At 36.8% G+C, this 12,943-nt stretch overlaps 1 protein-coding gene across 43 annotated transcripts in view; it reads right to left on the bottom strand.

Moving 5' to 3' along the window:
* Window positions 1-432: 432 nt before the first annotated feature.
* Window positions 433-12,943, bottom strand: part of RIMS1 (regulating synaptic membrane exocytosis 1) — a 599,905-nt gene continuing 587,394 nt past the window's right edge. For all 43 annotated transcript variants that reach the window (XM_081526161.1, XM_081526204.1, XM_081526188.1 and 40 more), the window contains 4 exons: window positions 7,855-7,967; window positions 4,261-4,362; window positions 3,547-3,686; window positions 433-1,559 (listed from right to left, as the gene is read on the bottom strand). In XM_081526161.1, coding sequence (XP_081382287.1) covers window positions 1,341-1,559; window positions 3,547-3,686; window positions 4,261-4,362; window positions 7,855-7,967 — 574 coding nt within the window. In that variant the 3' untranslated portion in view covers window positions 433-1,340. The remainder of the gene's footprint in view (window positions 1,560-3,546; window positions 3,687-4,260; window positions 4,363-7,854; window positions 7,968-12,943) is intronic.

The following is a 12,943-nucleotide window of genomic DNA, read 5'->3' on the forward strand; positions in this document are numbered from 1 at the left end:
TGGAGGGACTCATAAAAGGAGGGAGTAGGTCTTGATGCACCTGCAGATTCTGCAGTTGTTAGCACAGATACAGAAGGTCACAAGGGAATTCAAGGCCAAGAAAAACTCAGATGAAGAAAATGCAAATTGAATTGGACTTTGTTTTATTTCCCCCACCCCAAAGTAAGATGCTTTGCATTAAAAAAACAAGCTTTGTGCTTGTATCAATTTCAAAGAAATGTAAACCAAAATTTGATAAAAATCATTAGTTTAGTGCGAAATATTTCAAATTAAATTTCCAGTGGGATATTAATAACCCATACCATGTTCTTGCCAGGACAGGTACTAAGTCTACACTGAGATGTGGCCAAGGAGCCTGGGCATCATTCAAAGTGTCTGAGGCTCAAATCCATTTCTAGTCACCATTTTGGGAAGTCAAACATATGGTTTGTACACATGAGCATATAGTTGCTTTTATTTTGGATGTCAGGAAGGAAAAGGCATTACAAGGAGTGTTTCCAAGGTACAACGATGCATTTAGGTTAGTTCCCAGCATTTGCTGCAGACTCAGTTCTGTAAAAGTCTTCCATGCAAAACAATGGAAAACATAAACTAATGTTTTAGAACACAAGCAGACATGAGCTCCATTCAAAAAAGTGATTCTGTGATTTTTTGTTTTTGGACGATAACTTTCATTTTCTGGGTTTCTACACATAAGAACTTGAAGAATCATAAAGCAAAAGTCAGTGAAGCCCTGCATTGGCCTCACTTTGTCTCATGGTACACACTCTGCAGAGATGCTACAGAGACTGCTTCAGCCCTTTTTTTTTGCTGCTTTTGGAAAAAGAAAGGAAGGGTCTCTGTAAACATCACGAGGCCTGTCATGATGCAGCTGAAAACGAGTAAAAACAACAAATACAGTGAAAACCGAATCAAATCAAAACAAATCTGAAATCAACTGAAATCAACAAACAAGACACAAACAAAACTTAAACACCAGGGAAATAACACTCCTTGTGGTTTGTGCAAAAAACACATAAAATACAGCTTTTCACAAGAGTGACAGTTTCCAGTTTGTTCAGTTTGGTGTGTGCATGTGCGCGTGTGTGTATGCGAATTTGCAGTTTCCTTTCTTTCATTTGTTAGAAGCATCAGTGATTCTCTAGCACGTTGACTCTTCCTGTATTTGATAGACTGCCTTGTTCTGTCATGTGAAGCCAGGTTTTAAACAACGATTGGGACATATTATTGAAAAACGACTACAGGCAAAACACAGGTTGATTGTCTGTCTCCAACAATGCTCATGAAATATCTGGTTCAGATTATTATCCTGAAGGTAGAGTCTTCCTGGTGTGAGTTCATTAGGACCGGATGCAGGGGGGCCCAGTGGAACTTTCCAGAGATGACTGGGAAGCCCGGCGGGTAAGAGGGGTGAGCGTGGGGTCAACCAGTGATGACGGTGGGAACAGCTTGTACCAGCCGATGACCATGCTGGAAAGATCAAGTTCCTCCAACAAGATCTGAGCCACCCCCATGAAGCATTTGTGGTCCATCCTGCCATAGTCCCCCCAGACGATCACCTGTGGAGACAGAGAAGTGCAGTGAACTTGAGCTCCTTTCCTTCACACATGAAGAGCTGAGAGCAAACTGGTCTGCAAAACTGAGCCAGACAGGGAAGGAGATGAAGTGAATATAACCAAGACCAAGGAGACTTAATAATAACAAGTATTCTGGTACTCTGAGACACTTCATCATGATTTTTTTGATTTGATGGGATACATATAATATTTCTCTAGTCCATGAGGGGTATTGTCTATATAAACCATGTTAAAATCAAACAGGCAAGCTTATTTACTTATCAATTCAAAACCTTCTTTAGCAACTACTATCTAGTAAGCAATGTGCAGGGCCATGGAGATATACAAATTAAATTTGTGCAAGCTAGGAGGGCAAGACAACCCAACTCCCAGTACCGTGGCATGTGTGCATGGTGAACGTGTATAAAGAATGAGAATATTCATTACATTTCTTTTATATTATAGACTTGTTACTGAAGAGATAGGCTGAACAATAATTATAAGCTGGTGCCCTTTGAGGACTTAACCTGACAGTTTTGACTTGATCAGATTAGTAAGTCAGTGAACTGACAGAACAATCTGACACCAAAACCAATTCTTTAGGTGTCAGGTAAGATTCCCATTATACTTACTCCAGGCTCTGTGGAGGTTCCCAAATGAACTCACTAACCTGTTTCACAGAGGCAGGGGTGGCGAATCTCAGTTTTTCAATTTACTGAGTAACCTTGCCAAATTATTTAATGCCTGTATTCCTCAGACATAATCTTTCAAAAGGGGACAATGCAGATGGTGAAATGATCTATGACTGAGCTGATATTATAGAATGGGTATAAAAGAAGGACTTTTCATTAAATAATTTCTGGACAACTGATCATATAAAAGGGAAAAAAATAAAATTGTACCCTACTTCATAACATAAATCAAAATGATAAAATTCTATGAAAACAATATATTTATAACCTGCAGGTTATAAATATATACTCAATATATTTATAAATAAAGATAAAAATAAAGAAGGATTATACCTAATAAATAGGTATAAAGAAGGATTTTTTAAAACCAAGTCAGAAAAAAGCATAAACAATATAAAAGTGGTTTTTAAAAAGTATATTTAAATTGAGAACTTCTGTTCATCAAAAGATGTAAAGAGTTTGGTGAAAGAAAAGTCACAGTAGGACAAATGTGTGTGTAATTCATGTAAATGACAAAGTACCAGTATCCAGAACAGCTTCAAACAAACAAACAAAGAAACAAAACTTCTACAGGCTAAAAGGAAGTATCAGGTAAAACTCCTACAAGCTAAAAAGAGTATCAAGTAAAAGTCTTAATTTTTCACATAAAGAAAATCCAAATGATCAATTATATATGAACAATTTGTTTAATATTATTAGTAGCCAGAGAAATGCAAATGAAAAGCCAAAAAAAGCTGGCGGCAAGGCAATGGTGGTCAAAACATTTAGAAAAGGTAACATGTGGAAGCAGCTAGCAGTGAACCTGACACTCAACCAGTCATTGATATTTGCTCATCCTTTCCTTTCTTCCTCTTTGCATCACGTCTTGCTCAATAAACTATTATTAACATTGGTTGCCCTAATTATCTATCTATCTATCCATCTACCTATCTACCCATCCATCCATACATTTTTCCATGTATCTAGTCTATGTATTTATGTATCTGTCTACCTACCTATCTATTCATTTTTCTATCTATCTAGTCTAACCATCTGGTCTACCTATCTATCATCTAGAAGATGAAGGGGGTGGGAAGTCAGGCAAAAGTATAAGGAGAGGATGAGAGAAGGGAGAAAAGAAGAGTGGAAATAAATACCTTGTTTTCCATTTGAACTAAGAGATATTTTACAACTACATATTACTTATATTATAAATCAACAATTTGGAATTTATCATCTTCCTGTTTGCCCACCTCTTCAATGTTGATGTGGACAATAGGCCTGTTACAGTGTAAAAAGTCAAACCAGCTATGACTGACCTGAAGGACTTTACCCTGTGGACTTTCATCAAAAACCAGGGACTGTTGATACAAAGGGTCAAGGGTCTTTCGTGCAATTCTTGTCTTCTTCTTGGCTATGCAGGCCCCATTCTCCAAAAGATACACTTTGACGTAAGGAGCTGAACAAAGGTAACATTAACAGATAAAAAGTTAATCCTTCAAATTAAATTGATTTTATTAGCAAATGCTTCCTTAGAGAAGTAGAGATGCTTACTAAAAGCTTTCCACTATTTAAATCATTTAAAGTTTTCAGTGCTCCATGAGTGCTACCCCTTAAAACCCATATGTTACTACTAACATAATTTTCCTCATTTCAAGTGTGCAAAGTTATCATAAGATTCTGACTTATTTGGTTTATGGCTGGCAATACAACACAGGGTTATATTTTAAAGCTCATTTTCTATCTAAAAGCTCATCCTTGTTATGATTAGAACTGAATTTTTATGCTGCCTTTGTAAATGGGCAGACAAAAATAATTGACACGAGCTAAGAAGCCATCATAACTAAATTTGTCTTAATACAACAAGACTCTTCCTAATACTTTCAACAGAATAATTGTGCAAGGAAAACCCAGATCCACTTTTATACAAAGGACAGATAATGCAACACAGAGCATATGAAATTCAAACACAACACATTTTGAGCTTCTGTCCACGGAAGACTCTCATATGAACAGTTAATTCTGCATCTTACCAGGTGTGGATTTGGAGCCGGGCTTCTGCGTGAGGCTTCGAGCTCTAATCACTTCAACTTCTAACTGGCCCTTTTTATCCTCCATTCCAATCTGTATATCACCTGCCAGAAGAAGCAAAATGTGTCAGCTTCTTTGCAGTAACATTCAGTTAAAAAAAAAAAAAGGTCATAACAGACTCCAAATTATGATCCTCATGATCTTCATAAAAAACTAATACTTAGAGCCCCCAACCCCACTTTTTTTCCCTACCTCTAAATCAGGTTTTGAAATGTTTCTCTTCATTTTTTTGGTACTCATTCAACTTATGAGAGTCTCATAATAGTTTATAAATTGCTTACCTGTAACAACACTGAAGTATTTAAGGAATTCTGTACCCTAAGTTTTCTTATCCTTTATGTTGAGTATACAAAATACTTAATGAAAAGTACAGTTATCTGCATTTCCATTATTTAGCAAAAACCTCCATTAATGTCTTGATAAATACCCTAGCAATTTCACAATTTGTTAGTTCCTTCCTTCATTCCTATCTCTCTTTCTCCCTTGGGCTATGAGTCTATCTCTATCTATCATCTATTAATCCATCTCTCTCTCTCCATCTCTCTACCTATATATCTATCTACCCATCTGCCTCTATCTATTTATCTAACATCTTTCATGACCATACTCCCTCAATTTACTGACTGTATGAACCATGGAATGGGAATGTCATTACCTATTTAACCAGATGTCATTACCTGTGGATGGAAATATAGCTTATCTATATTGTTGTCATTAAACAACACTAGAAAGAACAGCTTTATGAAGAATTTTTACACCCATGGTCAATTATTTCTTAAACATAAATTCCCAGATTTTTAATCATTAGGTCTAACTGAAGGGACATTCAATAATTCCATGCATATTGCCAACTATCCTTCAGAAAGGTACACTGTGATCAGAAAAATCTTTCTTCCCATTTCCACAGCCCACTAATATCATCAAGAGCAATATGTCTACTTTTTTGCCAATCTGGTGTTCCATAAGTTATAATTAGTGTTTCTTTGGCTATTAGGGAGGCTGAACATATTTGCAAATATTTTCAATTTTTATTTCTTCTTTTGTATTGCCTGTTCATGCCCTTTATCCATTTTTAGAAGATGGCAAACTTTTTCTGAATGATATGTTACTTTATTCTCCAAAATATTAAATATAGTTATTTCTCAGTTGGTTTTAGTTAGTTGAATCATCTCCATTTTCTCAGTTGTAAGAAAGAATTCAGTTGTGAATTATTCTTATTTGCCTCATCCATTGATCAATGTTGTGGTTCTGGATTGTTCATTAGTTTTGTAATAATTATTGTTTCAAACCTTAGCTCCTGGGAATTCTCAGGCTTTTTCCTTTTAATCACACACACACACAATTTAAAGAGTCAAACTGTTACTCTAAGCCTTGTTATTAGTATAAAAAATTCCCAGTCTCTCTCTCTACTTCTTCCCTTTCAAAAGTCACTGCTTTCAAAATTCACGATATTTTAACTTAATTTTTTTTACTTTTTGGCATTTGCATCCCTATCTCCAAACATCATATTCATAAGATACCTTCCTTTTTTCAGTAATACATATTATTATTGACCTCTAATTTTGCTTTCTCTGTTTTCCTATCCCCAGTATACACTTGACATTTTCTGTCATGCTGTTCTCCCAATATTAATATTTATATTATGATTATGCACTATTACTTGTAGTTAAGTACAATGGAATATTGTGATTACTTCTCATTTCTTGGACACTCTTTCTTCTCTCTGTCCCCACTAAGTGTGTTTTAAAAAGTACTTGCTTACATTTTGATGTATTTTTATGCTAATTAAACCCTCTCACTCTGTCCTGCTTGTCTAGTTCTTCTACAAAATCAAACACACCAAGTTTTCTAGATTTAGATTAAGAATCTGACAGGCTACAATTTGGAGAGGTTGCTTTTAAAGCGGTAGCTGTTTTCTTAGATTTTCCTTCACTACCATTGTGGGCATCCCGTCCATTTCTCTCTTGCATGGAAGCATTAATTTACTGAATTTCATGTTCCTCCTTTTTAGTTCACAATTTTTAAGTTCACTTAGTTCACTTTGTTGAAGTATATCCTTCAATAGTTTTCTGAATGATGCTGGGTATAAGGAAAATGTTTTGAGGCCTTTTTTGTCTGAACATATATTAATTTTAGCCTCAAATTTACTAGATGACTTGGCTGGCTATTGTACTCCATGTTGGAAATCAATTGTTAATCAGAATTTTGAAGACAATGCTCATCTTCAGGATTTCACTATTATTATTGAAGAGTGCAGTGAGAATCAGATTTTTAATAGTTTGGATACAATTATTTTCCCTTTTAGGAAAGTTGTGGGATTTTCTATCAATCTCTGGTACTGTAAAATGACATAAATATAAATATTGTTTTTGTGTTTGAAATATTCTCATGATTTTGCGGACTACTCCCTTTCAAGCTAGAATCTCATGCCTTTTAGGAAGATATTTATTGCACATGTTACACACAATTTTCTTCATTTATCACCTTTCATAATCTTCATTCATGGTATTTTTGCTAGTAGAAGTTTTTTGATTTATCTAGCTTTGGTTTGGAAGTTCTCTCCCACTCCAAGAGTACAGAAACACTGAGCGTTTTTCACTATTTGTTAGTGTCTCTCTTCACCTGTTTCTCTTTTACAATTGACTCCAAAATACTACTTTTTTTAGTTCTGAAGTTGGGAGGCAATTTCATTAATTTTTTTTCATAATAATATACTCATACCAACATTCTGGATTCATTATTGATTTTTCCATGCTGTAAAATGCTACCCTTCTCCTACATTTGGATATACTGTAGACATTACATTGACAGAATTTTGATAATTCAAAGACAGGTGACTAACTTTATTCATTTAACATTATGTGTCAAGTTGTTGCTGTTGCTTAATAACTAAGTCGTGTCCGACTCTGCAACCCCATGAACTGCAGCACACCAGGCTTCCCTGTCCTTCACTATCTCCCTGAGTTTGTTTAAACTCATCTTCACTGAGTCAGTGATGCCATCCAACCATCTCTTCCTCCCTCACCCTCTTCTCCTCTTGCCCTCAATCTTTCCCAGAATCAGGATCTTTTCCAGTGAGTCAGCTCTTCACATCAAGTGGCCAAAATGTTGGACCTTCAGCTTCAGCACCAGTCCTTCCAATGAATATTCAGGGTTGATTTCCTTTAGGATGGACTGGTTGGATCTCCTAGAAGTCCAAGGGACTCTCATGAGTCTTCTCCAGCAACACAGTTTAAAGGCATTAATTTTTGGTGTTCAACCTTTTTTATGTTCCAGCTCTCACATTCATACATGACTACTAGAAAAATCATAGCTTTGACTATAAAGACCTTTGTCAGCAAAGTTAGGAAAATGCATTAGAAAATAAGTATCAAGTTAGAAAAATGCATTAAAAATTAGAATAGTCATTTGAAACCAGCAACACTTAAGATAAAATGTTCTTTTCACTTGTATTATCAATGTTATTATTCTACTTTAAATAATCTTGTCAACCATGAAACACTCATTTTCTTTCAAGACATGAAATGAATTCTTACCCATTGCAGGAGTAGCAAGGGTTTGGCGGCCAACAAGCTGGGCTGGTCCCAATCCATCAAGAAAATCACTGAATTGACTATCTGCACCTAGTCTCACTCCAGGAAATATTAAACTATTGGCAAAAGAACAAAAATCAAAACATTAGATCTCCCAGAATTCTTTTCACTAGTTTCCATTAGACTATAGTTCTGAACATGAATCAAACACTATTTAGGTAATTGGTTTACTTACTGATTCTTTGCATTTCCTCTAACCAAGCATATGAGGCTCAGTGTTGAATGAGAAAAGATCTACCCTATCAACTTACAGAATATTCAGCAGAGTTCGCTGTACTACACAGTAGGTCCTTGTTGGTTATCCATCTTAAATACAGCAGTGTGTACATGTCAATCCCGAATACCCAGTATTTCCCTCCCTCCCATTCACCTGAAACTAACACAACATTGTTAATCAACTATACTGCAATACAAAATAAAAAAGTTTTAAAAAAGACCTGACGTTGAGGAGGGCTTAGTTAAAGTTTTTAATGCTGTAAGTTTTTGGCACATATTACACTACAAATCCCTACATAAATGTATGACTGACATAAGATATGAAAGTAAAGTAAAGTTGCTCAGTCGTGTCCGACTCTTAGCGACCCCATGGATTATAGCCTACCAGGCTCCTCCGTCCATGGGATTTTCCAGGCAAGAGTACTGGAGTGGGGTGCCATTGCCTTCTCTGACATAAGATATAAGATGTGATATTTTATGTCACAACCTATTAAATAATTGCTCATGGGCATTAAGTAATATTAAAATGCTAAATTTTAAGAACCATTTAATAATTTCTTGAATAAATATTATTTGCAATATTCAGTTCATTTGCTCAGTCATGTTCGACTCTTTGGGATGCAATGGACTGCAGCACGCCAGGCCTCCCTGTCCATCACTAACTCTTGGAGTTTGCTCAAACTCATGTCCATTGAGTCGGTGATGCCATCCAACCATCTTATCCTCTGTTGTTCACTTATCCACCTGCCTTCAATCTTTCCCAGCATCAGGGTCTTTTCCACAGGGTGAGTTCTTTGCATCAGCTGGTTTAAGTATTGGAATTTCAGCTTCAGCATCAGTCCTTCCAAAGAATATTCAGGACTGATTTCCTTTAGGATGGACTAGTTGGATCTTCTTGCAGTCCAAGGGACTCTCAAGCGTCTTCTCCAACACCACAGTTCAAAACCATCAATTCTTTGGCTTTCAGTTTTCTTTATAGTCCAACTCTCACATCCATACATGACCACTGGAAAAACCATAGCCTTGACTAGACAGACCTTTGTTGGCAAAGTAATGTCTCTGCTTTTTAATATGGTGTCTAAGTTGGCCATAGCTTTTCTTCCAAGGAGCAAGCATCTTTTAATTTCATGGCTTCACTCACCATCTGCAGTGATTTTCAGTTCAGCCACTCAGTCGTGTCAGACTCTTTGTGACCCCATGAATCGCAGCACGCCAGGCCTCCCTGTCCATCACCAACACCCAAAGTCTACCCAAACCCATGCCCATCGAGTCGGTGATGCCATCCAGCCATCTCATCCTCCGTTGTCCCCTTCTCCTCCTGCCCCCAATCCTTCCCAGCATTAGTGTCTTTTCCAATGAGTCAACTCTTCTCATCAGGTGGCCAAAGTATTGGAGTTTCAGCTTCAACATCAGTCCTTCCAATGAACACTCAGGACTGATCTCCTTTAGGATGGACTGGTTGGATCTCCTTGCAGTCCAAGGGACTCTCAAGAGTCTTCTCCAACAACACAGTTCAGCTAAGCATCAATTCGTCGGTGCTCAGCTTTCTTCACCGTCCAACTCTCACATCCATACATGACCACTGGAAAACTACAGCCCTGACTAGACGGACCTTTGTTGGCAAAGTAATGTCTCTGCTTTTAAATATGCTATCTAGGTTGGTCATAACTTTCCTTCCAAGGAGTAAGTGTCTTTTAATTTCATGGCTGCAATCACCATCAGAAGTGATTTTGGAGCCCCCCAAAATAAAGTCTGACACTGTTTCCACTGTTTCCCCATCTATTTCCCATGAAGTGATGGGACCGGATGCCATGATCTTAGTTTTCTGAATGTTGAGCTTTAAGCCAACGTATTCACTCTCCTCTTTCACTTTCATCAAGAGGCTCTTTAGTTCTTCTTCCCTTTCTGCCATAAGGGTGGTATCATCTGCATATCTGAGGTTATTGATATTTCTCCCGGCAATCTTGATTCCAGCTTGTGTGTCTTCCAGCCCAGCGTTTCTCATGATGTACTCTGGATATAAATTAAATAAGCAGGGTGACAGTATACAGCCTTGACATACTCCATTTCCTATTTGGAACCAGTCTGTTGTTCCATGTCCAGTTCTAACTGTTGCTTCCTGACCTGCATACAGGTTTCTCAAGAGGAAAGTCAGGTGGTCTGATATTCCCATCTTTTTCAGAATTTTCCACAGTTTGTGATCCACACAGTCAAAGGCTTTGGCATAGTCAATAAATCAGAAATAGATGTTTTTCTGGAACTCTCTTGCTTTTTCGATGATCCAGTGGATGGAGCCCCCCCAAAATAAAATCTCTCACTGTTTCCATTGTCTCCCCATCTATTTGCCATGAAGTGATGGGGCCAGATGCAATGATCTTAGTTTTCAGCATGCTGAACTTTAAGCCAACATTTTCACCAGCCGCAAGGGTGGTGTCATCTGTGTATCTAAGGTTATTGATATTTCTCCCAGATATCTTGATTCCAGCTTGTGCTTCATCCAGCCCAGCATTTCACAGGATGTACTCTCCATAGAAGTTATATAAGCAAGGTGACAATACACAGCCTTGACATGCTCCTTTCCCGATTTGGAACCAGTCTGTTGTTCCATGTCCAGTTCTAACTGTTGCTTGTTGACCTGCATAAAGATTTCTCAGGAGGCAGGTAAGGTGGTCTGGTATTTCCAACTCTTGAAGAATTTTCCACATTTTGTTGTGATCCACACAGTCAAAGAATTTGGTGTAGTCAATAAAACAGAAGTAGATATATTTCTGGAACTCTCTTGTTTTTTCAATGATCCAATGGATGTTGGCAATTTGATCTCTGGTTCCTCTGCATTTTCTAAATTCAGCTTGAACATCTGGAAGTTCACGGTTCAGGTACTGTTGAAGACTAGCTTGGAGCATTTTGAGCATTACTTTGCTAGTGTGTGAGATGAGTGCAAGTGTGTGGTAGTTTTAACATTCTTTGGCATTGCCTTCTTTGGAATTGAAATGAAAATTGACCTTTTCCAGTCCTGCGGCCACTGCTGAGTTTTCCAAATTTGCTGGCATATGGAGTGCAGCACTTTCACAGCATCATCTTTTAGGATCTGAAAGAGCTTAACTGGAATTCCATCACCTCCACTAGCGTTGTTCACAGTGATGCTTCCTAACACCTGCTTAACTTTGCATTCCAGGATGTGCCTGTAGGTGAGTGATCACAGCATCATGGTTATCTGCATCATGAATATCTTTTTTGTATAGTTCTTCTGTGTATTCGTGCCACCTTTTCTTAGTATCTTCTCTTTAGGTCCATACCATTTCTCTCCTTTATTGATCCCATCTTTGCATGAAATGTTCTGTTGGTATTTCTAATTTGTAATATTGAATAAATATTATTTGAAAACAGATTCTTATGTACAAAGCAAAATGCTTAATTTCTTGAGTTTTGAATGAATTAACGTTTTGAATTAAGTAAAATGTCACATTACATGAGATTTGTATTTAAATTAAATAGAAGTAAGTTGGTTGAAGTTTGTCTGTTTCTCACCATGCCTGCCTGAAGCCCCAGGCTATATCTTTGCCCAGAGCAGGGACTGTGCTCTCGTTAACTGTTGTCTCCAGGGTAACAAGAACCAGGCTGTTCAATATGTAATTTTTTGGATTAAACAGTTTTCTATGAGGGTTGATTGTTTCCAATGTGATAGTGAAGGACAGGGAACTCTGGCAACCTGCAGTCCTTGGGCTCACAAAGAGTTAAACTCGGCTGAGCGATTGAACAACAACAACCGTCTGCTTTCATACATATTATTTCTTCAAAATCAAAGGAATTAGACAGAGCATCAATTATTATTCTATCCAGAGACTATAAAATAAATCTGTGAGACATTAAGTGGCTTATCCATGGTGGAAGTATTACTAGATTTGTCAATTTTTTTAAAAAAAATTTATTTGAGTATAGTTGATTTACAATGTTATGTTAGTTTCTGCTGTACAGCAAAGTGAATCAGTTATATGTATCTGGATACATATATATATCCACCCTTTTTTAGATCCTTTTCCCCTATAGACCATTACAGTGAACTGAGTTGAGTTCCTTGTGCTATACAGTAGGTTCCTATTAGTTATTGATTTCATATATATAGATATAAAGATATTGAGCTGATACTGGTATTTTGGTATACCAGATATTGGTATTTTGTCAGCAAACTTAACTCCATAACTTCATGCCTTCTGATTTTTGTTCCTGGCTGTATCTTGCTGGGAGAAGGCATTCCCATCATTGGATCAAATAAAGGGACTGACTACTTTCAGGAATGGGAAACCATATCGTGAACATTAACTTGGCAGAATTTATTTTATTTTCTGAACCAAATTAAAAATGCCAGTAAAATAAAATAAATTATTAATAATGAATGGGTAAAAGATATTTGCATGGCAATACATAATTATAGACAACTTGTACATGGTCAATCCCCAGTAACCCATTGCAAGATGATACTTAATTATTTGTAAGATCTATCACCTTAGTAACCTGTCAACTATCAAACTATCAACCAGTAAAACCATTATTTCAGTTTCACCAGAAAAATTCTCAAGCATAAGAAAAATGCGATTTTGTGTAAAAATCACACCAAGTAAACAAAAACAAAAATCTAGTTATATTTTTTCAAAATTAATTAGTTTTGAGATTAATGAAAACTTTTTAATCAGAAAAATAACTAAGTAGGTAGATCCTGGGCATTTTTCCTAAGGTGAAAATGAATCCATGATGTTTCAAAAATAAGAAAAATAAGTTGCTATTATAAGAATGTTAGACTTCCAACAACTTGAATCCC

Source organism: Giraffa tippelskirchi, chromosome 9 (assembly GCF_054371585.1).
Source record: "Giraffa tippelskirchi isolate mGirTip1 chromosome 9, T2T-mGirTip1v1.2.pri, whole genome shotgun sequence".
NCBI lineage: Eukaryota > Metazoa > Chordata > Mammalia > Artiodactyla > Giraffidae > Giraffa > Giraffa tippelskirchi.